Source organism: Lynx rufus, unplaced genomic scaffold, assembly GCF_022079265.1.
Source record: "Lynx rufus isolate CCGP_SWC_20201006 ecotype Redwood Valley unplaced genomic scaffold, mLynRuf1.p SCAF_4, whole genome shotgun sequence".
NCBI classification, from domain to species: Eukaryota; Metazoa; Chordata; class Mammalia; order Carnivora; family Felidae; genus Lynx; species Lynx rufus.
The window spans coordinates 12,802,714-12,830,354 of record NW_025814856.1 but is presented as its reverse complement, the minus strand read 5'-3'; the positions used below and the strand labels follow the sequence as shown (position 1 = coordinate 12,830,354).

At 57.9% G+C, this 27,641-nt stretch overlaps 1 protein-coding gene across 3 annotated transcripts; it reads right to left on the bottom strand.

Annotated features, from left to right (window-relative positions):
• Window positions 1-737: 737 nt before the first annotated feature.
• KCNN1 (potassium calcium-activated channel subfamily N member 1) lies at window positions 738-24,347 on the bottom strand. 3 transcript variants are annotated; one of them, XM_047096093.1, is made up of 11 exons: window positions 24,183-24,347; window positions 19,214-19,696; window positions 18,344-18,439; window positions 15,437-15,855; window positions 15,010-15,018; window positions 12,473-12,614; window positions 8,860-8,970; window positions 8,115-8,242; window positions 4,161-4,169; window positions 3,702-3,771; window positions 738-992 (listed from the first exon to the last, which is right to left on the bottom strand). In XM_047096093.1, the coding sequence occupies exons 1-11, from the start codon at window positions 24,345-24,347 to the stop codon at window positions 738-740; spliced, it is 1,887 nt and encodes a 628-aa protein (XP_046952049.1). The 3 variants fall into 3 exon arrangements, with proteins under 3 accessions (XP_046952049.1, XP_046952051.1, XP_046952050.1); XM_047096095.1 differs by lacking the exons at window positions 15,010-15,018; window positions 24,183-24,347 and having other exon boundaries at window positions 19,214-19,657; XM_047096094.1 differs by lacking the exons at window positions 4,161-4,169; window positions 15,010-15,018; window positions 24,183-24,347 and having other exon boundaries at window positions 19,214-19,615.
• Window positions 24,348-27,641: the final 3,294 nt, after the last annotated feature.

Below are 27,641 nucleotides of genomic sequence, written 5' to 3'. Positions count from 1 at the left end.
CGGTTTCCCCACCCCGCCCGGGCCAGGTTCTGGTGACGAAGTGTGGTGATTTACGGGACGGTCCCTGTCCACGGCAGGTCCAATGAACATGTCACCTTCCCCACCGGACCCCGGTCCCCTGTGGGTGCTCCAGCAAAGTCGGCTGGTAGAATGGGAAGGATGTCTCGATTATCTGCTGCCTCCTACAGGCCGGGGCCGGGTCCAGTGGGGACTGCCGCTGCTGTCCTCAGGAGGTGTACCCAGCTGAGCTCCGGCTTGGGGGGCCACCGGGCTAGAACAGTGATGGCAGGGGCTCGCCTAGACCCCCACATCCGTTCTGGGACCTGGAGTCAGGTGGCCACCTCCCATGTCATGAGCGTCCCCCAGCCATGCAAAACAGGCAGCAACTGGGTGGGTCCTGCTTTATTCAGAACTGGCAAGGACCCCTCTCCTGGTTGCTCCGTGCCCACCGGGGGCCTGGGGAAAGCCAGGGGGCCAGGGGACCAGAGGAAGCTCCTGGCTCCCCCCGGCTCCATTCAGGGAGGAAACGGGTGGTGGCCCACCCCTGCCCTCGCCTGCGGTCCGGCCCTGCCTTCTGCCCAGACGGTCTGGGTGGGGAGGGCCCTGGTCCACTCAGCCCAACTCAGCTTCGGCTCCTTGAACTCCAAGAGGCACCACTGTACAGGGCTTCCTGGATGGCGTGGACGTGGCGGCCACACGATGGCCAAGATTGAGGGGTCTGGTGGTGGGCAGGGTTGTCACCCGCAGTCTGAAGGGGCCATGGGTGGCCACCGGCACGGGGGGCTCCGGGCTGCCTGGTCCAGGGGTCCGGGGCCAGGCCGGGGAGGCAGGGGTGGGGGTGGCGGGCGTATGGCTTGGGCGATGAGGCCGGGCAGGGCCTGCAGGGAGGCGCCCAGCGCATCCAGGCGGCTTTCGAGGGCAGCCAGGCGGGCCTCAAGCTCCTCGTGCTGGGCGTGCAGCTCGGACATGAGGTCGTACATGACATTCTGAGTCTGCCAGAGACAGAGCGGGAGAGAGAGGAGAGGCCAAGTGAGAGAGAGGGAGGGCCAGGCGCAGAGATGGTTGACCAGCCCCAGTTGCGGGGGGGGGGGGGGGGCCCAGGAAGGCGGACCCAAGTGAGGGACAACTGTGAGGACATGGCAGAGCCACAGGTCTCTTGCTGGGCCCCCGGAACTGGTAGAAGGAGAGACAAGAGGAGAGACAGGCCAGGGGAAGGTGGAGGGAGGTCCCAGGGCACAAGTGGTCAGAGCTGCCCTGAGGGGTTTAACTGGCCACCCGGACAGGCAGCCAAAGGGGGGGTCTTGGGTGGTGCCTTCACCCAGGGGAACCACGGCCCAGAGGCCCGGAGGGGGTTTGGGGCTGACGCTGCTCCAGGCTGGGGCCATGGCTGAGAGGGAGGAGGTCAGTTGTGAACCGGCTCCCCGCGCCCCGCCCTACACTGGGGAAGGGACCGCTCCAAGGATCCGACCCGGTCACAGACCAGGGAGTACAACAGCCACAACAACTACTGTTACGGTAGGCCATGGGATGTCCCCGCCGACTCGACTGCTCCCCACAATCCAGCAAGCAGGAGGCGGTTCTGCGACTGTCCACGTGGGCCCTGGGAGGGGAGGCTGGCCACTCCACGTGGCAGGCCAATGCTGCCACCAGGTGGCGATAGAACATCGTTCCTCATCTCTAACCTCAGCTAAGCGCTGGGCACCCCCCCCCCCCTGCAAGGGGGACAGCCAGTCCCCAGCCACCGCCTGGGATGGGAGAATTGATGCTGAGGCGGGGAAAGAGCCCCCAACCCCCCCGCTCCATGGAAGGGGGACAGGATGAGGCATCTACCACGGCATTTTGCTGCGTTCCACCCCTAGCCTCTCCCTTCCAACCTCCATGCCTCAGAGGGCCGCGGTCCCCAGGGCCAGAGGATAACATCTGGAGGCATCCAGCCCTCTGATGATTTTTTTTTTTTTCCTGGCCTCTGAGGTTTAAATTTTTTTTAAACTTGGAATACGCATGTGACTTTTATCAGAGATACACAAATTAAATCAGCAACCTTGGGCAGGAGCGCATTAAAGTTTAATACTGGAAAACATCTTAACCTTGTTAAATTAAAAAAATCAGGAACCCATATAATCCAATCCAATTAAAGCCTTCCTTCAAAGAAGGCTTTGTTAAATGTACTCGGAGTATACTACCGTGATTGCAAGGTTTAAATAACTTTGAAAAATTCAAATTTCAGTCATCTGTACTAACAGAAGGAAGTGTGATAGAGATAATCCAAATTATAATATCTAGTGTCTCAAAGGCATTTCATGTGTATTTATAGCCGTTATCTCACACGACATCAAATTAGTTTGGCAAGGATTTTCCATATGCTTTTGGGACTATGTTCTCTCTACTACCAACGGAATGATTTCTTCAGGGTTCTAGAATATGTTTTCTCCTCCATAATGTTTCTTTCCAAATTAAATTTATGTAGGTTAACATTACATCGCATTCTCTTGACAATGATGAAGAGAATGAGTCCGAAACGCTCTGGGTATAAGAAGTAGGATGGGACTTATAAGCATCTTCTGAAGATAATATTAAATTAACCTCAGACTAATTAAACTGATTCGGGGAGGGAGCCAATGAGCAGAGTTCACACATGAACTATTCGTGGAGGGTATGCCACTGCTCAGAAGGGGGTTCAGAACAGTGTGCCGAATATTCAAAGAGCAGGAATTGCTAATAAGACCAACAAATAGGGGCGCCTGGGTGGCGCAGTCGGTTAAGCGTCTGACTTCAGCCAGGTCACGATCTCGCGGTCTGTGAGTTCGAGCCCCGCGTCGGGCTCTGGGCTGATGGCTCAGAGCCTGGAGCCTGTTTCCGACTCTGTGTCTCCCTCTCTCTCTGCCCCTCCCCCGTTCATGCTCTGTCTCTCTCTGTCCCAAAAATAAATAAAAACGTTGAAGAAAAAAAAAAAAAAAGACCAACAAATAGATTGGTGTATACCATAAACTGATCTTACAGAGCCCTTGCAACCAGCTTTAATTTCCTGAAAGATGTTTAATTGCCGTGCAAAGCAGCTCTCTGCTGATGCTAGGATTTGAATTTCCATCCGTAGCAAAAGAATTTTGATTTTCTCTTGAATTTTGGAGCTTGGGTGTCGATATGCCTAAAACACAAAGGACCACTTCACCAATGTGGCCCACTAATTAGATATTCTTATTAAAGGGGCGCCCGGGTGGCTCAGTTGGTGAAGCGCCCGACTTTGCCACAGGTCACGATCATGGTTCATGGGTTCGAGCCCGGCGTTGGGCTCTGTGCTGATGGCTCAGAGCCTGCAGCCTGCTTGGGATTCTGTGTTTTCCTCTCTCTCCGCCCCTCCCCTTCTCCTGCTCTGTCTCTCAGAACTAAATCAACATTAACAAAAAAGATATCCCTTTAAAGCTATTTTACTAGATATGGTTTAAAAAAAAAAAGCTGCCAACGCTAAAAAAGTAGTTTACTTACAGATGTGGATTCCTAGCTTCTCTCTGACAAGCAGAACCTCTGGAGCCTTGCAGACCCGGCCTGAGTCCCCCGTCTGCCTTACCGGTGCCCCGCACTGTTCCTCCCTGGGCAGGAGGCGGGCTCTGTTCTTTACTGAATGTCTCCCATCCTCCTTCGGAGGGGCCTGACCACCCCCTGCTGGCCTGGGGAGCCACCCTGCCCAGCCCCGCCTGGCTCACCTTGGCCAGGTCGGCGAGAGTGTTGGTCTGGTCATTCAGCTTCCCCTGCTCAATCTTCACACTCCGGAGCCTGGGAGACAGACAGGGGGGTGGGTAGCCAGGGTTGGTGGAGGCTGCAGGGGAGTGGGGCCCTTCATGCACCCACCCCACCCGGGGTCGCCTTGTGGGACATGCAGAAGGTGGGAGATGCTGCGCATTCCCTCCTAGCACACATGGGGTAGCAGGGCCTGGCAGGTGGCTAAGCCACCCCCGACAGCGTCCACCTTCTGGCCACGTCCACGCGGCCTGATTCAGGATGTCCCGGGAACTTGGACTCCCAGGCCTAGGTGAAGGCTGCACACGCTGGACATGCACCCTGGCCACCTCCTGGGGCCAGCGGGCAGTGATCCGCCAGCGGCCCTGGGTGTGTCCCCTGCCCCGCGAGCACCATGCACCCCTCAACCCCCGGGAGAGACTTACTTCTGAGCTCTGGCAGGCCCCGGCAGAGCAGAGAGAAATCACAAGGCAATTTTAATCTCCGTGCGGCCGGGTGCCGCGCGCCCAACCCTGCCCGCCTCCCACATGCACGACTCCAAGACCAGACCGGGGGCCCTGGATGGCTGAGGGGCTGTCGCCCTGACTCTGCAAAGAGGCTCAGCCTGAGCGGGCAGCGCCAGCCCCTGGGGGACGCATCCGTTGGCTTCCCCTCCCTCCAGCCGTGCCCACCCAGCAAATGCAGCTGTCTGCAGCCTTGCGGTCCCACGGTATCCCAGTCTGTGCCAGGCACCTGGTCCCAGAGGTGGCATTCAGTCCAGGGAACTATGCCCATGCTGTTTCCCAAGAATAACGGGGCTCCGAGAGGCAAAGCCAGTGCCCACCGGCACTTCAGCAGGGATGGCCATTTGAAGATGGAGGGCTGGGGAGATATATCTAGAAGCCAAGGACCGCCCGAGGCTGCCAGAAACTAAAAGAGGCCTGGAACAGATCTTCCCCTAGCACCTTCAGAGGGCAAACGGCCCTGCCAACTCTGATCTTGGACTTCCGGCCTCTGGAACAGTGAGGTAATAAATTCTACTGTTTTAAACCACCCAGTTGGTAGTAATCTGTTATGGCATCCCGAGCAAGTGCCCACTACGTTCGTCGATCTGTCCAGAGATCACGTCCGCCTTTTCACGGGCTGATCATACGGTGTTCCCGTTGCAGAGACTCCCCAGCGCAAGACCCTGCCAAGGCTCCCTCATGCCCGCATATCAGACCTCCAGTCTCCCTGGCACCACGCTCATTCCTACGTCCCCACCACTGCCCGGACTGTGGACAATCCTTGCTATGCCCGCCACCCCCCCCCCCTTTGGCTTCCTAACCAAATCTCACCCACCCTTCAGGCCCTAGTTCCAACTTGTTTGGTTTTATCAGCTTTACGGGGCCATTTTTTTCTTTTTCTTTTCCGATTGGGAAGGGAGTAGGTTTAGGGGGACCCAAAGATGGAGTGAGGGGCGCCTGGCTGGCTTGGTCGGTGGAGTGGACGACTCTTGATCTCAGGGTTGTGAGTTCAAGCCCCATGTGGGTTATGGAGATTACTTAAAAATGAAATCGCTAAAAAAATAAAAAATGGGGGCGCCCAGGTGTCTCAGGTGGCTTATTTATAAAGAAACAAAGAAACAAACAAACAAACAAATAAATAAAGAAGAAGGAGACAGTCCTGCCCCAGAACAAAGGGAAGCGGGTAACTCACAGAGCAAGTGCCTTCTCCACAGACCTGGCTTTCCTAAATTCCCACCCTCCTACTTCTCTCCAACAACCTTCCGGAACCTCCCTTGGGGCAAAGTCCAGGGACAGTGCCCCCCATGCCTGGCACACCGGCTGGCATAGGAAATGCGTATACAGTAACCAAATGAACATATCGAGGGTGGTAATGACAACATTGCTGGTTCTCCTGTTTAGAAAACACTGTACGGCAGGTAGGCGGAGGTGAATCCCCAGTTGTGTTCTATCCACACCTCATCCCTGGAGGAAAGGCACATTAACGACCATTGGCTCCACTTATAAAGATACAAAAACGCAGCTTGGAATAGCACAGTCACTTGCCAAGGTCCCACAGTTAGGTGGCAGAAACCAGACTGGGACAACAGTAGTCAGTTACTAACTGCGGGAGGGCCAACGAGGAGGGGTCTCTGTCCTCAAGGGGCTTGGGGTCCTGTGAGAAGGCACTGGACACAGTGAGGTTGAGTAAGTGTGGTACCAGCTCCTCTCCCTGCTTTTTAGACGATGATGGAAGGAGAAACAGAGGGCATCATGTGTTACCAGTATTTGTTCTGTGCCAAGGACCATGCCAGGCATTTCTGCATATCCTCCCATTTAGATCTCCCTGCAGTCTTGTGAAGTAGGGACTGTTACCATTTGAAACCCATCCAATTATAACAGTAAACACAATAAATGTAAATGTACTAAACTCTCTAGCTAAAAGACAAAGACGGTAAGGAGCCCGAAGAAACTCTGGGGGCAATGGATCTGTTTTTTTTTTTATCTTGACTGTGCTAATTGTTATGTGGATGTATACATAACGGTAACACTGATTAAACTATGCAGTTTAAATAGATGCAGTTGACTATAGTCGATTATAGCTTAATAAAGCTTTTTTTTTTTTTTTTTTTTTTTTTTTTAAGAGGCAAAGATTATTAAACAGGATTAAAAAGTTGAAATCCAGCTGGCTGAGCTTCCTCTCCTATGGCCTGGTCTCCTCATGGCGACACTCGTTTACCTTCTGACATCCCAGAAGCTGGGCTGTTTCAGCCACACCTCAGCTCTGCTCCAACCCAACCTTCCTACTCTACCATTGACACCAGGGTTCTCCATGCTGCCTCTTGTCTCTTTTCTCCACAGCTGAATCAGCTGCCTTGCTGCTGTACTAGTTCAGCCTCTAACACTATTCACTTTACTTTGTGACTCATTGGCCCCTGAGTCTGGCCTAGGAGCTCCCGGGGCAAGGAGCCACCTGATTTTCTTAGGGGAACCCAATTGTGAATAGGTTTTCCCACAACACGAGAAATGGGAATCCATGGGCTCATTCTGAAAAGTGCCTAAATATGTTTTTACTATTTGAAATCAGGTACCACAGGACTCAGTTGTAATTTATATTTGAGTGCCTCCCTCCCAGGATTTGGAGCTGTTTAAAATTCTAGACTGGGTGCTGGTCTCACACATCCTCAGTGTGGCTACCAAACATTCAAAAGGTGGATGGTCTGAATAAAAATGGGCTGTAAATAAATGTAAAACACACAATAGAATTTGAAGATTTAGCACAAAAAAAAATTCTAAAATACCTGATTTTTTTATACTAATCATGTTAAGATAATATTTTGCATCTATTGCATGAATATATTAAAATTTATTTCACTTGTTTTCATTACTATTTTAAAATTTAATTATTATTATCATCATTATTATTATTATTAAAATAGGCTTCATGCCCAGAATGGAGCCCAACACAGGGCCCAAACTCACAGCCCCAAGATCAAGACCTTGATCAAGAGACACTGACTGAGCCACTCAGGTCCCCCTCTTTTACTTTTTTTTAATGTGGCTACTAGGAAATTTAAAACTATATAGTGGTTTACGTGATATTTCTAGTGGACAGTGCTTGGCATATGATAGCCTGGCCCAGCCCAAATCTGGCCAGCTACGTGTTTTGGGAAAATAAGGTTTTATTAGAGGATAGCCCACCCACTCCTCATCACTGCGTTCCTGCTACAGTGGCAGAGTAGAGTAGTTGTGACAGACCGTCTGGTCCACAAAACCTGAAATATTTACCCCCCGGCCCTTTATAGGAAAAGTTTGCCAACTCTGGCTGCACACTGGACTCACCCGAGGAACTTAAACTTAAGCTCGTGGTGCGTCCCAGACCCTGCTGTGTTGGGTGCAGCCTGTGGGCCTTTTAAAGCCCCGTGGGGGATTCCAGTGAGCAGCCAAGGTGGAGAACTACTTGACTAAATAATTCTCAGGACAAAGGGACAACAGAGGGAATCAAGGACTTTCTAGTTACCCCACATGATCACGTGGATCAGGACACAAATTTAATTCGGAGCTTCCTGGCAGCCAAAGCAAAAAAGGGAAATGGCTTCTCATCTAAAAGGTAAAACAATTTTGGCTATTCTGGAGAATACAATATGCTTCTTGCCATTTATTTGGGGGTGGGTTGCATGACTTATCAAAGGTGATCGCCCTGGACAAGTGCTGGGCCCATCACCTGCCTCCTTCTGACCATCCCACCCAGCACAGACACTGCAAGCCCCAACCAACTGACCACCCGGCATGGGAGGGGCCGTGATGAGGCCATGCTGAGCTGTCTGGCCTGGCCTGTAGCCTCCTCCCGAGGACCACAGTTGCCTCCGCACCAGGTGGACACAGAAACGTGAGCGGGAAAGGTGCTGGACTTACTGATGGATGGCTTGGAGGAACTTACGCTGGTGTTTCCGAACCCGGGCGTGGTCTGGCTTCTTCACCAGCCTAGTGTGTTTGTAGATGAGCCACGTCTCCCTGAGAACGTTAGCAGCGGCATTTTTTACCTGGGGCCAGAAAAAGAAAAGTTCCTCAAGGCAGGCACGAAACTGTGGAAGGCTCTGGAAACTTCCGGAAACCTCCAGAAACTTTTAGAAACTCCTGGAAATGCCCCTCTGGGATCCTGGGACCGTAAGGCAAGGACATGTTTACGTGGCCACACCTGCACTGTGTGGGTCTGTGTGTGTGTGTGTATGTGTGTGTGCACTTCATTTGTATCATTCAGCGTGGGTCAGACCCTTTCCATACACCTTGCAAATGTTATATCAGTGAATCTACACACGCTGGCATCTCTCTCGCTTTACACATGGGGAAACTGAGGCACAGGGCGGTCGACCTGCCAAGGTCAGACAGCTTTTAAGTTGTACCCGGCTGCCTGGCCCCCAAATGCCTGCCTCTTGCTGTGTGGCTCAGGGTGGGGCTATGACTAGGCACACAGGTGGGCGCCTGGGGCCACTGCCACGTCTCTGTGCATGGTTCATGCACATTCACATGGGCAGCAGAGCACAAGGCAGGGCAGTGACCGGTGGGCATTGTGCACATGCCTGGCACGTACAGAAGTAAGGTGGGGAGGGTCTGCCCTTGATGACCGAGAAGAGGACGTGGCTGTGATGGAGGTCTTTACCCGCTTGGTGAGCTGAGTGTCCATCATGAAGTTGTGCACGTGTTTCTCTGCCTTGGTGAGCTCCAGTTTCCGGGCCACCACGGCCACCACAAGTGCTGTGCAGCCGGCCCCCTGCGTGCGGAGGGTGGGGAACACATCAGTGTCCTGCCCCATGTAGGTCCCGGGTCACAGGCAGGACACCCTCCCTCCTCCAGGAAGCCTGCCCTGATTCCACCCTCACCTTTACCTTCTAAGCCCACAGTGTTGGCAGGTCCCACCTGCTGAGCTCACTGACTCCCAGCCCCACCTGCTTAATACCGGTTGAATGTCTGGGGACTGTGTCCCACTGATGAGCTCGTCCGATCCCCAACAGCCCTGGGAGGTAATACCACTCTTATCCCCACTAGACAGAGAGGGAAACTGAGGCTTGGAGATAAGAAAGGGAGAAGAAAAGGGCAGGATCTGCAGGTACGTTCGGAACACGGAGGAGGGAGGATTTGGAAGCATTTCCCTCAAGGCGCTGGGGTCTGGGCGTTGAGGGCAGAGACCCAGACAACACGTCTTTCTACAGTCATGGGAGGGGTCAGTTGGCAGGGTGAGAAGGCAGCGTGAGCGAAGGGTCAGGCTGGCTGCCTGCGGTGGGGCATTTGCAGGTAGGAAGGAGCAGGGCGGAGGTCCCAGGAGGGGTGGGGAGTGGAGGGGAGAATGGTGGCCTCCCCGCCTGATGCAATCACACTCCCCAGGATGCCCTAAATGGCAGATCTCCTGGCTAGTGAAGGAGGTCAGAGAGGACTTGTGTGTCTACTGGGAGCAGCCTAGGAGAGAGAGAAAGAGAGAGAAAAGAGCAGGAGCGAGGACCCAAGAGAGGAGAGGGCAGACAGGTGGAGGGGGGCAGCAAAAAGTGACGTGGAAGGGAGGGAGAGGGTCTGCCACCGAGGAGCAGGGGCCAGGGGCCAGCCTAGAGCCCCCAGGAGTGTCATCAGCCCCAGAAGTGCCCGAGGCCGGTGACAGGAGCAGGTGAGGGGGGCCAGCAGGTGTTCAAGGCAGGTGGCGGGAGCAGGTGTGAAGGGGGGAGGCAGTTCCCCGCCTGCACTGAGGGCTGTTCCTGATGCTTTCCCGCAAGCTGCTTGCTCCTGAGGCCATGACCTCCAAGAAGGAAGAAGGGAGAGTTCGGCCTGGGACACTTGGCCAGGGATGCTCAGTTCTTCTTAGGGATGGAAGGAAACATATATGGGGAGGGGTGGGCCAGGGCCACCTTCGGACGGTCCTGGGCAGGTCTGGGTCCCCACATGTCCCGCCAGGGCGACATGGGCAGGCGACATGGACAAGGTTGCCTTCTGAGAAAACCCTGACATGGGTTCCTGGAGTCTGTTCTCAGAAGAAGCCCTGTCAACTGGGGCAAAAAAACACACAAACAAACAAACGAAACGAAACGAAACGAAACAAAACCCTCCAGGTGGAATACGACGCAGAAAGGAAAAAAAAAGACATCTGGTGGCTCCGCAAAATAGCATGGAAACCACATCCAGCGAAAGACGCCAGGCTCAGAGGGGGCCACACTGGGATGCCCTGAAGTTCAAGAACAGACAGACGCATGGCTGGTGAGATCCTGGACAGGGCAGTGACCGGGAGCGGACACGCTTGGGCAAGGTTGGCAGAGAGAGCCAAGAGGAGAGCTAGAAACCAGCCCAAGCGTGACCACCCGTGCATGTGCCAGCAGCGAGGGCGGAGACGTGGCCACACATGGAACTCATTTTCCAGAAGGAGCCATGTCCCAAAGAACGGGGGCGCCTGGGTGGCGCAGTCGGTTAAGCGTCCGACTTCAGCCAGGTCACGATCTCGCGGTCCGTGAGTTCGAGCCCCGCGTCGGGCTCTGGGCTGATGGCTCAGAGCCTGGAGCCTGCTTCTGATTCTGTGTCCCCCTCTCTCTCTGCCCCTCCCCCGTTCATGCTCTGTCTCTCTCTGTCCCAAAAATAAATAAAAAACGTTGAAAAAAAAAAATTAAAAAAAAAAAAAAAGAAAGGAACTCGGCGTTCCCATTTTGTCTTGGGCTTTCCGGGTTTGAGCTCGCCTTACCCGAGTCCTTTTTTGGTTCTTTTGTAAAGTTCGTTTGCTTGTAGTGGGGGTTGGACTGTGGCCCACCTTTAGTTTTTCCCCCTTCGCCTCTTGCAAAGTAACACAGGCAAATAGGGGTGGTGCCATTTCACAAGAGGGGGGCCGCGTCAGCGCAGCCAAGAGAAGGGAGGCCCCGGGGGGGGGCCCGAGGAGGACGTGGAGCCCCCAGCTTCTGCTCAAACAGCTTAGAGAGGGTGAGGAGAAATGGGGACAGAGCCGCGGGCCTCGGGACACAGTGACAACTGACCACGGTCTGCAAGCAGCGAAACAGGGTGGGCAGAGGCACCTCAAGATGCTCCTTCCGTCGGCGGGAGAAAAGGAAACTCTTGTGGGGATCGTGCCCTATGTTTGCCAGAACGGAGGAGGAGTGGCCTGGCGTGGAACCTGGGGGGTGGGATTAAGTAGGCTTCTTTGGTGCTACTTTGGTCCCACCGATGCTCACTGTTCTTCACAAATGAACAGGTTATTAACTGGGGACTGGGGAGAGGAGTCCCCTATCACGCATCCGATAATCTGCAACCCAAAACACGGAAGAGCATTTGTGAAGGAGGTGGAAGCTTGGAGAAAGAAGGTTCCAGAAGGTTCCAGAAGGGGATGAACAGCAAAACCGAAGACGGGACCAGGGAAAGAAGGTGCTGGGTGTCAAAGGCTGCCCACACCCACCGACAGACTTGAGAAGTCTTCGGGGGAGAAGGGGTGCTGTCAGGGCCCAACGAGTCACAGGAGACAAGCTGCACAGCACGGGGGCTCAGTGGGGTGCTTGGGAAGCCCCAAGAATCAGGCAAGGATGGGGAAGGGAGCCGTGACGGCACAACCCAGAGGGTGTTGACTGGGTGTCCACAGCATTCACCGTTCTAGACGTTTCACATAAAGGAACAGACTTGAGGGGCGCCTGGGCGGCTCAATCGGTTGAGTGTCTGACCACGGCTCAGGTCGTGATCTTGCGGTTTGTGCGTTTGAGCCCCACGTCGGGCTCTGTGCCGGCAGCTCCGAGCCCGGAGCCTGCTTCGGGTTCTGTGTCTCCCTCTCTCTCCGCCCCTCCCCTGCTCGTGCTCTGTCTCTGTCTCTCTCAAAAATAAAGGGAAACCTTTAAAAAAATTTAAAAAGACATAAATAAATCAAAAGGGACAGACTTGAGCTTCACGATGAACAGAGGAGATGGGCACCGGTTATAGCTGGGGAAACTGAGGCATGGAAGCATCAAGTCCCTAGCCCTGGACCCCAGGGTTGTGAAGTAAGCAGGCTGCAGAGAATAAAGGGGCAGACAAACGCCGGGCTACCATCCAGCCCTGCGGGGACCACAGGAGTTACATACATACCTAGGGCTGGAAGAAGCCAAGAAGAGATGCCCCCCAGGAAGCCCAAGGGTGCAGATTTCTGAGTCACGGCCGGGGTAAGGAGGAGGGGGGCGGTGAGGGAGCAGGATGACACAAAGAGGGAGGGGCAGGCTGATGCATTACGGTTCACAATGGAGTGAGCTCCCCATCCGTAGGGGGTGTGCAAGGGCCCCCGCCCTTACCATGATGCCAGTGAGCAGGCACACGCCCTTCCCGCAGTAGGTGTGGGGCACCATGTCGCCATAGCCGATGGAGAGGAAGGTGATGGAGATGAGCCACATGGCCCCCAAAAAGTTGCTGGTCACTTCCTGCTTGTCATGGTACCTGAGGGGAGCCGGGGAAGGCCCAGTCAGTCCACACTGGTCTCTCTGCCTTCATCATTCCCTCTGGTGCCCTGGGTCCACCCGGCTGGGTGGGGACCCTGACTACAAGCAGCGGACCACTTTGAGGGCTCGAAAAGGTACCGTTGCAGGGAGAGGGGATGGTCAGCATCCTCCCAAGGGTACCGTCGGGCAGAGGGCACCCGCACTCTCCTCCCAGGATCCCTTCCACCATTCTCCCTTCACCCCCACCCCAAGCTGCCGCCCAGGATGTGTGCCCTCCCTGGCCCTGGTCCGGGGGCAGAGGGGTCCGGGTGAGGGTACGTCCACTGTGTCCACGCGATCCCCCTCCCAAAGACAGACGCACAGACAGACGCAGACACAGGTGGCCACGGGTGTCAGAAGCGGCAGGGAGTGGAGGTGAGGATTCAGGTGAGACATCGGGAAGAACTTCCCCAGCCAGCAGGGCTCCGTGAGGTTGAGGGGGCAGGGGGAGAGGGCCCCTGGGGGACACGGGTGGCTGCAGTATTCCAGGACTTGGGAGCAAAAGGGAAGTCAGCATGTGTGGGGCAGCACCAATGGTCCCCAAATCCCAGGCTTAGGGTTTGTTTGGGAGTTGGGGAAGGAGGCGGCAGCTTGGCATTGGGGGGAGGCTGGCGGTTAACTTTTTGGTATGGGGGGGCGGGCCCCAAGGGACATGAATTGGTCCCTGGCCATGGCCAGCCCTGTGAACCTGGTCACGTGGGCTACAAACAAGTCCTACCTACGGTCAGCCCAGGCTGGGGGTCAGAGGGGCTTAGCTCGAGGTTCCCCAGCCTGTGAAGCCCCTCCAGCTCAGGGAGCCCTTTCCTGATGACCCACTCTTTCCCAGGCCTCAGGCCCTGAGGGGGCTCAAGGTTAGAGGTCAACTGAGGTGGCGCAGAGGAGGGGGGACGCTGGCAGGGGCAGGACAGGGGAAGCTGGGGGGAGGGTTGCTCCAGACAGACAGGGCTGGAGTCAGGGGCTCAAGAGGAGGCCACAGAAGCCCCCAAAGGAGGATGGGAAGGCTGGAGACCTTCTCGGCAGGTGTGGTGTTTGGGGGTCCCTGTCGGGATGCCATTCCAGGCCCCTCCTCCTGGGCTGCCAGTCTGCTTGCTGGGTGCGGGGGACCTGGGACCGAATCCCACCGAGGCATCTGAGCCCCAAGTTACCCTGGCTTCTGTCTCCCGGTAAACCAGCACCCCATACCAGCAAGTAAGACGAGAGGGAGGCCCTCCAGCAGCGGGTGGGGGAGCCCGGGGCCTGGCTGGAGCTGTGGTGGGTGCTGCAGGACCCCCCGGGACTACCTAGGACCACAGAGTGGGGGACATGCGGGAGGCAGGGTGGGGGTGGGACAGAGCCGCAGGGGTGGAGCGAGGCAGGCGAGGGGGCTTCAAGCAGCATCGTAGGGCTCAGAATTTAGGATTGGCTGCCCCCCGGTCCTGCCCCGTTCCCTGCCCCAACCTGGGGACCCCTGCGATGACCTAGACTGCACCTCAAGGATGCCCGAGGAGGGGAGCCCCTCTCTCACTCCCCAGACCACAATCCTGACCCCGCCGTGACAGGGTAGGGGATGGGCTGTGGGAACTGGCATAGGGATCCAAGCAGGGGTCCAAGGGGACCCCGTCTGGTCCCAAGACGGTAAGCCTCGAGGACGAGAAGGGCTGGGCCCTCGCCCCCATGAGCCCCACATCAGGCTGAGGCAGGCGCCATGGAGGAGATTAAGGGGTAAAGACTGGGGTCCTGGGGGGACAAGTCCAGCCCAGGGACCCCCAGGAAGCCCAGTCTCAGCCCCACCTGCCATACACCCTTCCAGGGCCTTCCCCAGCAAAGCATGAGGTAGGAGAGGCTCTTTCCCAGCCAAGGCACCCCCACGTCCCGAGAGGCCCAGTGCAGACCCTCCCTTTCCCGAAGCACCCTGTGGGTCTCAGGGCCAACCAGGAATCAGGCCCTCAGGAATGTCCCTTTGCCCCAGAGCCTCCCTTTCCCCGTCTGTAAGTTGGGCGAATGGCCTGCACCTTCCAGGGCTGTTGAGAACAAACCCCGTGCAGAGAGAGGTACTAAAGGCTGGGCCAGTTTCTATTTACTCCAGACCCACCTAACTCTCCGGAGGGGCTGTCCAAGTCCCCCAGGGTCAGCTGTCCAGACAAAACCCTCCCCAACCTCGGAGACAAGGACCTCCAGGATGCCCAGTGGACACGGCCTGAGAGCAGTCCTGGGCCTGACTCCGAACTTGCCTGCTCCGGCCCCGCCTCACCTCCCTATGCACCAACGCACCCCCCCCCCCGCCCCACCCCACCTTGCGGCAGCTAATCTTAAATTCCTGGCGGACAGGACGGCAGCGGCTCTGTGCACACAGCTTGGTCAAGGGTAGGACTCACATGTTTTCCCTACAGTCCGGTGGGGCGGGCGGAGGGGAGAAGGAGAGCTGGTTAAATTGTGGGGGAAACAGGCAGATGGGGGGCGGGGGGCATCCTGTTCCTGCTGCCTCCACTGCCCTGGGCCAGAGGTCAGAGGTTAGCTGCTCGCAGCGGAAGAGCTGGGAGAAAGACGAGCATGAGACCCGCCCCCACCCCACCCTGGGGGAGAGGCCTGGGGTCCCAGGGGGGTGTCGCTTGGGGTAGGGGACAGGACAGGATACACAGGCTGGAGTCCCAGGGATGAGGGGGCCGCGCTTGAAGGACGGTCACTGAGGCCAGGAACTGGGGGGGGGGGGATATCATGTGGGTCAGGGGCTGTGATGGCAGGGGAGCCCTGGGTCCCCGGAGCCGCGGGAGGGCACGGTGGGCCCCGGGGCCGGGGGCGTACCTCTCACAGACCCGCACCGTCCAGGCGGCGACGATCCAGGAGGAGATGCTGAAGACGAGCAGCACGGTGCCCGGGCAGATGGTCATGAGTGTCTTCATGACAAAGCGTGTGTTGAAGGTGACCTTGTTGAGGGCGCCGATGCTGCGGCTGGAGGCATCTGTGAATATCTTGCTGTGCAGCAGCATGACGCGGCCCAACAGGTAGAGGCGCAGGAACATGGGGACAGACAGCAGCACGTCCACGTCAGCCTCGGCTGCCGACGGCGCGTACGTGAAGGCCAGCCGCGCCGTCCACGTGAAGCGGTAGTGACCCGGCACCGGGTGGATGGCGCACACGGCCAGCTCCAGAGAGATGAGGAAGACGCGCTCGCATGTCATGGCGATGCGCCAGTCATCCGCCCCGTTGTCCACCATGAACAGCTGCGGGGGGCGGGGCGGGGGGGGGACAGGCGGCGGTGGGTGTCAGACTCGCGCCCGTGCCCCCCTCAGGGAGGACCCCCCCTCCGCCCCCCAGCCCTCGAACCCCTGGCTTGGCTTTTATGAGAAACACAGCCTCCGACGCGAAACTCCCCAGCTCTCGGGGTCAGCCACGATTCAAATTAAATGTGGAAGAAAACACGGGGTTACCAAGGGCCTAGCAATCTCGTCCCCGGGGACACACGCAAGAGAAATGAAAACGAGCATCGGAAAAAAACCCAAAAAACATACAAACCAAAACAAAAGAAAAAACCGGCATTGGGACAAATCCTTGCACGCGAACAACTACCCAAAGCGGAAACCACCCAAGTGTCCGTCAACGAATGAATGGGATCCTTCCAAACAATGGGATATTATTCGGCCGTCAAGAGGAAGGGGCTCTGATACACGCTGCCATGTGGCAGAACCTCGAAAACATGCTGAGTCGAAGAACACAGGCACCAAAGGCCACCACCCAGAGCCGAGGGGACAATGGTGCCACCCCGGTGGGCTCGGAAACCGCGGCACTGAGCATTCAGAACGCAGAGAATTTGCCTTGGGAGCTCTTTGACTTGCTCAGCATCTACCAACTTTCCTTCTTTCAGATTTCCCTTCTGGAATAGGAAGGCCTATCCTACGCCTGTCCCACCCCTACATCTTGGGTGATTTGTCCGGCTCTCGGCTGGAGTGGCGCCTCAGTCTCACCCGTATCTGATACTTAAGTGATACATGGAACTTGGGAGTTGGTGCTGGAATGCCTTAAGACTTTGGGGCAGGTGGGAAGTTGTGGATGCATTTTGCATGGGAGGAGGACATGAATTTGGGGGATGGGCCCGAGGCTGAAATGTTCTGGACTGACTTGTGTCCCCTCAAAACTCATAAATTGAAGCCTTAACTCCCATTGTGACTGTATTTGGAGAGAGACACCCCCCCCCGCCGCTTTTTTTTTTTTTTTTTAAGCAGGCTCCATGCCCAGTGTGGGGCTCGAACTCACGACCCTGAGATCGCGACCTGAGCTGAAATCGAGAGTCAGACATTGAACCAACTGAGCCACCCAGGTGTCCCTGGAGAGAGGGTCTTTAACGGAGTAATTAAGGTTAGGGGCGCCTGGGTGGCTCAGTCAGTTAAGCGTCAGACTCTTGATTTCAGCCCAGGTCACGATCTCACCGTTCATGGGTTTGAGCCCCCATCAGGCTCTGCTCCGACAGCGTAGGGCCTGCTTCGGATTCTCTCTCTCCCTCTCTGCCCCTCTCTTGCTCACCCTCTTTCTCTCTCTCTCTCTCTCAAAATAAATAAATAAACATTAAAAAAATCAAGGAAGTAATTAAGGTTAAATGAGGTCATAAGGGTGGAACCCTGCTCCCACAGGACCGGTGTCCTCGTAAGAAGAGGCGACTCCAGGGATGCGCGCACACAGAGGAAGCCGAGAGGACACAGGGGGAGAAGGCAGCCGTCTGCAAGTGGAGGAAAGGGGCCTCAGCAGAAACCGACCCTGCCAGCACCTGATCTTGGACTTCCAGCCCCAGCACCGTGAGAACACATTTCCTGCCGTCTCAGCCCCTCGGCTGTGGTGCTCTGTTAAAGCAGCCGGGAGCACCCTCACACAGTGCTTCGGTTTTTTAGTGGGTGAACCACATCCCACTGTGTGGGCACACGACATTTTGTTGGTCCCTACACCGGGGATCTGGGTTGTTTCCACTTTGTGGTACCCGCGAATAGGGCTGCTAGGTGCATACGTATACGAGTTGCGTGTGGATGTAGGCGGTGTAGGTTTTCATTTCTCTTGGATGTCCCCAGGGATCTCTGCAGGTGGTTCAACCCAGGCAGGATTTTCCTCCACCCACCTCCCGTCAGACCACGGCTCCTTCAGGCCAGGGGTCGGGGGCCAGAGTCGGGAGCCAGATCTGCCACCCTCTGGCATCCCCAGGCCCCGGTGCCAACCCCAGGTGACATCTGCCTGCTGTGACAGGCTGTGACAGCACGCCCTGAGCTGGGCTCTCCGGGGTCCATCGAGGTTTCAGTGAACTCCCGAAACAGGAGAACAGCCTCCCTGGCAGGTAATAAATCTTTCAAACGCAGGGTCTAACCGAATAGGAACAGAAGGCTGGGGTCGGCTTCCAAGGCTGCAAAACCTCGGAAGACCCCCAGGGCCGCGAAGATGACTTATGTGTGCCAGACCCCAGCTCACCTCTGGCTCCCTCGTTGTCCTCTCCGCCCCCCCACCCCTACCCTCCCAAATAACCAATGAAAAATAAAACATAGACAAGTATTCTAAAGAAATTTAGAGTGATCTAAAGGGCATGTCTTCAGAGAGGTCTTTTTTTTTTTTTTTTTCTATAAAGAGGCTACTGGTCCTTTCATGTTTTAGGGGGCTGGGGTCCCCGGTGCCTGGTACGGGGAGGGTCTCTGGGGGCACGGAGAGGGGAACTGCCCTGGCCAGCCCGCCACTGACCTGGATCTCCCTGGCGTGGTAGAGGACCACCAGGCCCAGCAGGATGACCGTGGAGAGGCTGATGAGGCATTTCAGTGCAAATGAGTACAGGGACTCCTGGGCGGAGAGAGGAGGGCAGGAGGACAAGGGCGCTGGGGGGTGGGTGGCCCTCCTGACCCCCCCCCACCTGGGCTCCCCCCTCAGGAAGGAATGCTCCTGTCCTTTCTCCTTAGGCCTGGGTCGATGGCAACGCTGGCCTATACTTCAGAGTTGATAAGGCCTGGCCTCCTAAAGGCCCAGCATGTCACAGCCGATAAGGCCTGGCCTCACGTAGGTACTTCACCGTTTAGAAGGCCTCGCCGCATCCACCGGCGGCATTTCACAGTCTACCGGCGGACGTGCCCCGATCTCTCTCTCTGTCCTCACACCCTTGGGTGGCACGAGGGGGCGTGCAGCCATAGTCGCAGCCCAGCCCGATCACTCTCAGGAGGAGAAGCTCTTTCCGGGCTCTGAGGCCCAGGCCTTCGCTGGGGCTCTCCTCTCCTAGGCCTGGACTGGGGGGCAGCCGCCACCCCCCCCCCACCTTAAGCCAGGGTGTGGCGTCTTGGTGCAGGGCAGAAGGAATGGGCTGGAGCCTAACTCCCCCACGTACAGCCTGCCTGCAACCCCCACAAGGTAGACACATTGGGAGGCCCAGTACCCACCCCCTGCCCTGCCTCCAGGGTAGACACATTGGGAGGCCCAGTACCCACCCCCCCCCTCACTCCTCCAGCATCTTCCACCTGCTCCTCCCGGGGCCAATATGGTCCCTGACCCCACACCCCAGGGCCAGTGAGGAGCCAAGTGGGTCCACAGGGCCCTCCCTGGGCCAAGGGGAAAGGCCATGCCTACCTTGGTGTAGACCCCCCAGGACAGCTCCGTCTCGGTCACCATGACGACAATGCCAAACATGCCGAAGATGAGGGCGTAGTCACTGAGGCGCTTCCGCTTCTCGAAGAGCGCCCGCCGGTGGCCCAGGCGGTGGCCCACGTTTGGGGTCTTCCCCAAGTCCCTCCTCCTGCCTGCCTCATCCTCTTCATCGTCTTCCTCCTCTTCTTGGTCCTGGGGCTGCCCCCGGGGACTGCCGGGTGAGGGCCGGGCTGGCTCGCTCTTGGCCACCACCACCTGGAGGCCCGGGCCATGTGGGGGCTGGGGGGGGTGGCCGGCCTCGGGCTCCGAAGGGTCTCTGCCCAGGGCACCCAGCCCGCTGCCCAGCGGCCGCCCCCCACAACCATTGTGGCTGTGGCTGTTCATGACTATGTGGGTGCCGGGGTTGGGCTCGCTGTAGGCCACCCGGGGCCCAGCATGGCTCAGTGACCGGGCTCCTGTGCCGACCTGAGGGGCATGAGGGACACAGTCAGGGAAGGGCCTTGCCAACCGACCAGAGGGCAGGGACCCCTGTCACCACCCCAAGACATTCTGAGGCTCAGGAAGCCCTGAACCCAGACACGTGACTGACACGTGGGTTGGCCATCCAAGAAACACCCAAGTCAGCCTATATTCCTCTCCTGCTCAAAACCCTCCCATGGCTCCCCAGTGCTGCTGCACAAAAACCAAAGACCTCACTGTGGCCAGGAGGCCCTCTGGTCTGGCTCCTACCCACCTCAACCCTCTCACTCTTCCAGAGTCATTCTCTTCCAGCCACATAAGCGTCCCCATCACCAGATCCTGACCAGCCTGGTCCAGCCTGGGGCCTTTGCACCTGCTGGGCCCTCTGCCTGGAACGCCCTCTTATTGAACCTTCGCCCACTGGTTTTCTGTCTCCAAGTACCTAGAACAATGCCGAGCACTCAGCTGACACTCAGTAAACACTTGGGAATGTCTGGAGACAGAATGTGCTGGCAGGTTTGCCTGGGAGGACCAGAGGCCGTGTGTGTGGTCAGGAGGTGGTTCCAACCTGGGCTCATCTCCTTCTGACCTTCAGGTTCTCGGGCAAGTCAAGCTCACCCTGCTGGGCCTCCGATTCCTCCCCGAGAGCTGTCCGAAGGCCTGAACACACGCAAGCATGGGGTATCAGTGTGGGGACACGAGGACCGTGGCTGTGGCTGCAGAGACCCCCAGCCCCCTCCTGCCTGCGTGGAAGGAGGTTTGTGATCTCCAAAGAGACTCCGGGACCAACGTGGCAACCTGGTATTTACCTCTAAGATCCCAGAGTTGATTCTGTAGGGCCTTGTGAGATGTGCTCAGCCTGGCCCTGTGACCCCGGGTCAGCCTCAGTTTCCCCACCAGGCTACCAGAGAGCAGACTGTCTGGCCGCCCCGACATCCTGGGATTCTGCCCTTGCGTAGGGCAGTGTCCTCTGGGATCACGCTCGAGAGCGAAGACCTTGAGGACAGTGACCCATACAAGATGAGGCTGCCTGGAGTCTCACCTTCTGGGTCCCAAATTGCTAGACCCTCCCCTGTCCCACCCCAACCCACCATCTCTCCCTCCCTCCTGTGTACCCCCTGTTGCCACTACGAGCTGATGTTTAGCGAACGTCTACAACACGCCAGGCTACGTCCCTCACACAAATTTGCTCCTTGATCCTTGCCAATACCCCCAAGAAGGGGTGCTGGGATTTGGCCAGTTTTACCGGTGGGGAAACTGAGGCGCTGTGCCGTGAAGGGGCCATGTCCTTCTAGGGCAGACTCTGGACCGGGCTCCTTTGTAAGATTCTCTCAGCAGGAATAAGTGGGGCAGCGACAGGCAGTGGCCAAGTGCTGACCCCCTTTGAAAAGGCCAGCCTGGCATGCACGGCGGGCCCCCGTGGACCAGGCCCGGGAGACAGGGCTGTGCGTACAGACAGGATGCCTCTGCGGCCCTGCAACCATACTCTGGTGGGGAGGGGGGAGGGGGGGTGACAGACACGGAAACTGTCACATAAAGACATGCCAAGATGACACCCTGTCGGGCACCCCCCACACAGTGTCTGTCCCACTCACCGCATGTCCCCAGATGCTGGTGCCCGCGCACAGTAGGGGCACAAGAAGCCTTCCTTTCGTGGCAGAGCGACCTCATGAGTATTAGAACATGTCCCTTCCCTCGCCCCTCCATCCATTACCTCAACCAGGCCGTGGCCACCTGTGGCCTGACACGTTGGTTTATAAGTCCCGGCCTCACACGGGCTTAGCACTTCATGGTTTATATGAGCTGGTCTCCTGCACGCCCCATACTTCACGGCTTATAAGGCTGACCTTGGCCCCGGATCTCTCTCTCCACCTTCACGAACACTCAGGGGCCTTGCTACTCCCGGGCGAGGGCCCCTGCTCGCCACCCGAAGGGCCATCAGCTGGCAGGTGGGGCCGGGAGCCTGTCACCAGGAGACACACAGCGATCGCAGACCCTGCTCTCTCCCAGGAGGTGAGGAAACCCCAGGCATCGCTCCTACCATCCCTCCTGAAAGCGCAGGGGGTCCTCACCCAGGGCTCGGGGGCACGGGCAGGAGAGGCGAGTGGCCTGGCAGACGGAGCCTGGAGGGGGTGGGGGTGTTGCAAACGACCTTCCGAAACGCACTTACGAAGATACAATTTGGGGATGTGACTCAGCCGCCCGACGCATAGGCCAAATTCAGCCGTGTGTCGGCCATGCTCCTCCTTGCCTGGCAGCCTCGTCCTAAGGTGCCCTGGGCAGGGAGGGGTTGGGGGGATGGGTACAGGTGGCTTCTGGGAGGGAGAGAGGTGGAGGGCCTTCCTGTGGCCCATCACCTTAACGTGCCCATAGCGCTTACTGTGGGCTTATTGGGCTCTTTATCAGAATTATCATGTTTAATCCCCGTTGCCACTAAGTGAGGCAGGTGGCATTCCCGCTCCCATTTTACAGATGGGAGACAAGACTCAGAGAGGTTTAGCACCTTGCCCAAGGTCACAAAGTCAGGAAGGGAGCAGAGACGAAGTCAGTGCCACCTGGGGGGGGGGGGCAGAGGGTGGTGGGATGTGCCAAGTTCCCTCTTGACGAGCCTTCTGGGAAGGGAGTCAGCCAAGCCCTGCCCTTGAGGGGCCACAGAGCTCAGGACCCAGGCACGGTGGGTGTCTGACCCTTCCTGTGACCTCAGAAGAAACAGGACAGAGTGGCCTGCCTGAGATTCCATAGAAGGGGGCAGCTGGTTTCTGCAGTTCAGGTGGGACCGGGGGGGGGGGGGGGCCCTGGGAGACGAGAGACCCCACCCCTTCCCAGGTATACCTTCCCCTCCCCCACTGCAACTAGGCCCAAAGCTGGGGTCCCTGGAACCCTCAGAGATTCCCAAAGAACCAGGAGCCTCTCTAAAACTCTGGCCAAGGTTTGGATGTCTGTGAAAGGGTGTATTTTTCTGGGTGAAGGCCCTGGGTTCGCCAATGAGTTCTAAAAAGTTAGAAACACCTCGTGGGCTGCATCTGGTTCGGAAGGTCCCTAGAATTGCCAAAATTACCTAATGTGTCTGGGGCATGAGCCCTCTGTTCACTGAAGGCTGGCATGGGAGGATGAGCCGAACCCCCCCCCACACCACCCCAAGAGACACTGTGGGAACCCAGCGGGCCACCCACAGCAGGGGGCGCCCAGGAGGACTCGAGGAGTGGGAGAAGGCAGGCAGGTGACAGGAAGCAGGGCGGCTGGCTTCTCCAAGCTTTTCTACTCAACAGAAAGACAAAGAAACTGGCCAGACCCCCCCAAGGTCCTCGAGTGAGCCCTTTTACAAATGACAAGTTGGTGCAGTGGCTGCCTGGGAGGGACCCTTGGGTGTCCCAGCCAGGATGAAGTCACTGCCCCCTCCTCAGCTGCCTGCCTCTTCAGTAAAAGGATGTCTCGGTGCCCGCCCCCCGCCCCCCCCCCCCCAGCAGGTTGGTGGCCAAAATGGAAGTGAGATCTCACATGGAAAATGCTTAGCATGTGGCCGTGGGTACATCTGAGGAGGTGCTGCTGCCCATCCTTCGGAGCTGGACCAGAAGGGGCCTATCTCCAAAGCAGAGCCCCCCCTTGCGGTGAAATCCACATCCCACCGCTCCCTGGAACCGTGGCCAGGGCAGCACATGGCAGAACCTTCCAGGACGTGTGGGTGAGCTGTGTGGGGTGTGTGTCCCAGTGGAGGGTGCGGAAGGATCCTAAGACAACCCACCCACCAGCACTGTTTGCATCCTAGCTCTGCAGGGTGGATGGGATCCACTTGCCCTCCCACCCCTGGGCAGCCCAGGAGTGGGTACAGGAAGGCAGGCGCTGACTGCCCAATTCCCTTGGGCGCCCCCCCCCCACCCCCACCCCCATCACCACCAGTCAGGAACCTGCCAGCGCTCAGCAGGGTGCAATTAGCCTGCTCTGCCCTCCGCGGGGCTGCCTCCACCAGCGCCCTCCACGCTGACCCCTCTCCATCAGCGTCTCCCATTTGGCTCCCAGCCTCCAGCACTCACATCTGCAGCCTGCCCTCCAGGACAGCCAAGGCAGTGCCCTGTGTAGGGTACCCGAACCTCTGTCCGGGGACAGCTGAGAGACCTAGCTCCTTGGCCCCTGCATTAGGGCGACCCTAACGGCAGTATCTGGGAGCCAGTGGTGAGGGTCTCCTCCCTCCCGTTCCCAATAAGTCCCAGGTCACTGCCTTCACCCCAAGAGCTCCCCCCACCGTATCTATGGAGTTTAGAGACTCACTGCTCTACCCCGGCCAAAGTGAACCCAGTACCTTCCCCCTCCGGGATTGGGGGTCCGCGAATCTCCACTCGCTCAGGCAGTGCACAGACACACATTCCCTTCCTCTCCGTGTCCCCTGGGTTCCGGATCCTTCGGAGACCCTCCGTCCTGGCCCCTGTCCCAAACCGCGTCCCCCCTCTAGGACGTGCCTCCCTCTTTGGGCGCTCCGGTCCGTCCCACCCGGTACCTGCAGGGCTCGGCTCCCGTGGGCAGAAGAAGCTGGAGGGGAGAGGGTCCCGCGCGGCCGCAGACCCTCGCGTGGGGGCCGAGCCCGGGGCCGCGGACGGGGCGGGCAGCAGCCGGCGGGCGTGGGGCCCGGAGGCGGCCGGGCCGGGGGCGGCGGCGGGTGCATCCCCCGCCGCCCTGTCCACGGGCCCGGCCGGGGGCGAGCGCCCGCCCGGGCCGGGAGAGGAGGGGGCGGTGCGACGCGGACGGCGCCGCCGATTGGTCGAGGCCGGGTTGGCACCGCCCCCGGCGACCCCGCAAGCTCCGCCCACATTTAAAGATCCCACATTCCCGGGAGCCCCCTTCGGCCCCCAGCGCTCAGCTGGTCCTCAAACTCGCTCTCTGTCTGGGCGCAATGGAGGGGACCTTACTTAGCGAAGCGACAACTCCGGTCCCCGACAGGTCTCGAGAACTCCTAGCCGCCCCCTTTCTAAAATCGGGTCTTCAAACTCCAACCCTCCTTCAACCCCTCAAATACACGCATTTGCTGAGGGGATAACTTTGCAAAGCGACTGGACACCTCCGTCCTGAAACTACCTCCTCAGATGTCCTGCTTGCAGGATGTTGCCACGTGGAGGGTGCCTAGGACCCCGACGTGGGGGCTCCCAGGAGCTGAGGGGGTGCCTGCTAGGGCCATAGGTTCAAGGCCACCATCTTCGGGACTGAGCCCCCACCCCCATTTCTAACCCTTATCACCAATGCCAAGAAGACAGGCCAGCAGAAGCCTGCTTTGGGGCTGTCCAAAACCAAGCTCCTTTCCGGCAGAGGGAGTGCTTGGGCGACTCATTCATTCAGCCTTGGGGACAGGGAGGTGGGGAGCCCTTTCCTCCTCCTCCCCCAGGCCTCCTAACTACCTAGGCCTCACCCTGTCCCAGCCTGGCTGGGGGTGACTGAGTCCAGCTTTGACACACACACACACACACACACACACACACACACACACACACACACCCCATCTCTCTCCCAGTGTTTTCTTCCTAGCTCTGAGCTTGGGACAGGGTCAGGACATCTGATTGCTCATCACTGCCTGCGGGCAGCTGATCTGTTTCCTCTGTGGTGTCCAGAAAATAGCTGGGCCGCATGAATGAATGAGTGGACGGCTGCCTGGGCAGGGGGTGGCCTCATGGGCCAGTGATGAGGCTGAGCAGAGCCAGGTGATGGCCTGGGGTCTGCAGACAGGACTTCGGTTTCTCATCCCAGCCTCTTGGGGACGCCCTGGAGAAGGCCTGGCTGTGGTGGCAGAGGAGGCCTGGGGACCACTCATGCCCTCCCATGTCCACAGGGATGCCAGGAGAGGGGACCCTAAATGGATGCATTCTCAGCCATGCTCGAAGAGCAGCCATCCCCTCTCCATCCCCCCCTCCACTCACCAGGCCCCCACCCCAGGCCTCCATGGCCTGCCGGGGGCTCTTTCTAAAGCACAGTCGTGATGAAGCCACCCACATCTCCCTCAGGACCGGGCACACATCCCTGTATGGCATTCAGCGCCCCAGCCCCTGACAACAGAGCCTGCCCCTGTGCGGGTCCCTGCCCCGTAAGAAGCATTCACACTGTGCCCACCGGCTGACTCCAGCCTGTGCAGACTTCTGTGGAGTCCTTGCGGCATCTGATGCTTTTTGAATTCAAGTCCAATATGTCAACATCCAGATACTCACAAAAGCACGAGCCACAGACCCTGGAGGCTCTGCCAGGCCTCCCACCCCGAACAGGCCCTGCAGGCTCTATACCCACCTTCTCTCTCTGGAAAGATCCCTCTTTCCCCTTTGGGCTCCTCTGCCCTGACGCGTCAGAGACCCCCTTGAAGGGGCTGAACTTAGAATGGGGGGGGCCTGGCGAACGATCACCATCCACCCGTGTCTGCCCTGCTGCTTGAACCTCACCCCTCAGAGACGAGGCTGGCAGAGGTGGCTAGGGGTCAGGGGTGGATGGAGGTGGGGCTGTGGGTGGGCATCACCTGAGACTCCATTCCAGATGGAGCCTCTTATCAGCCCATGGCTGGCTGGAAGAGACCTGAGGAGCCTCCAAACGAACCTGTCAGTTGGGATGCCCCAGGACTCACACTCCCAGGAAATGGCCGATCAAACAGGCAGGGGTTGGGGTGGTGGGTGAACAGGAAGCCTCTCTTCCAGGAGCCTGAGGGCTGGGCCACAAGTCTAGGTCCGGATGCCAGAGACCTGGGAGAGGTCTCCCAGGGGCTGAGGGACCCACAGGCTGCCCGAGTAGGGAAGGACTCAAGCCCGCATCTCAGACCCATCCTGGGTCGAACAGATAGCTGCCCAGAAGGAGGCTAGACCCTGAGTCCCCCATAAGTGTGGAGATGGCAGAGTGGGGAATGTATTCACTCATTCGCTCATTCATTCATTCATTCACTCACATATTCATTCATTCATTCATTCATTCATTCATTCACCTAGCCACCAAGCCCCTTTTCTGAGTCTGTTGCTGGGAATGCAGAAGCAGAGATACAAACCCGTCCTTCGTGGCGCTGCATTTCTAGAACGCTAGGCACAACCCTCTCCAAATAAAGGGACCAGTAAGAATTCTAGATACACAAAAGTATTAGGAAAAGATCCAATGAAGTTGAGAAAAATAGGAATGGGGATGGGGAGACTTTGAGGTGGTCATGGGAGGCCTCCTGGAAGGGGGGACATTCAAAAGGGGTCAAGGAGCAGGCCCTCGAAGAGCTAGAAGGGTGCATCGGGTAGAGAACGCTGCAAGGATCAAGACGTTGAGGTGGGCAATGTTTGAGGAAGGGAAGGGAGACCTGTGTGGCTGGAGGGAAGGGGCAAAGGGATGGGGCAAGCCAGAGGCTGGCAGGGGTTCCAAATGCAGGGTTGAGTGTGCGAGGCCTCGGCAGACTGGGAGTCATGGGGGGTTAAGCCCCTTAGGGTCCTGTGAATTGTAGGGGCAGGAAGGGGGACAGGAAGGCCCAAGAGAGCTGGAGTGTGTGTCTCGGAGGGCTTATTCCTGGGCTCTCTGGGATTCGGGGACTTAGAGAAGCTTCATTCATTCTATCAGTGTTTCTTGAGCGCCTCCCATATACAAGGCATGGACCTGAAGTGGAGATACCATGGTGAAGACACAAAAAAAAGTCCCCTGAACTCGTGTTTTCAGCAGGCAAGATCAGATCTTGAGACACTAAGTAAATACAGTTGACCCTTGCAGATGGTCCCCGGGGAAAATGAGGCCAGGGAGGGGTACAGAGGAGCTAAGCCTGGCAGCCCCTGGTCCTCCCCATGGGCAGCCCACCTAATCCTTGCTCTGGAGGAGGAGCTGGGAGTCTGGGGGTGACAGGCAGGCAGGGAACCAGCATTATCAGAAGCACAGACTCCCCACAAAGCAGCCTCTGGCCTGGGAGCCCCTGTCACACCCACCAGGGGATCCCCGCCGCCTCCCCCCACCCCCTCCCACCCCGGGGGGC

Bases quoted from the DNA above. Each gene is read 5' to 3' on its own strand.
- KCNN1 (XM_047096093.1), bottom strand. From the start codon at position 24,347: ATGCACCCGCCGCCGCCCCCGGCCCGGCCGCCTCCGGGCCCCACGCCC. The intron at 8,243-8,859 runs GTAAAGACCTCC...TTCTGGCCCCAG, and splicing joins ACACTCAGCTCACCAAGCGG to GTAAAAAATGCCGCTGCTAA. The intron at 993-3,701 runs GTGAGCCAGGCG...TGTCTCTGGCAG, and splicing joins CTCTCGCCGACCTGGCCAAG to ACTCAGAATGTCATGTACGA.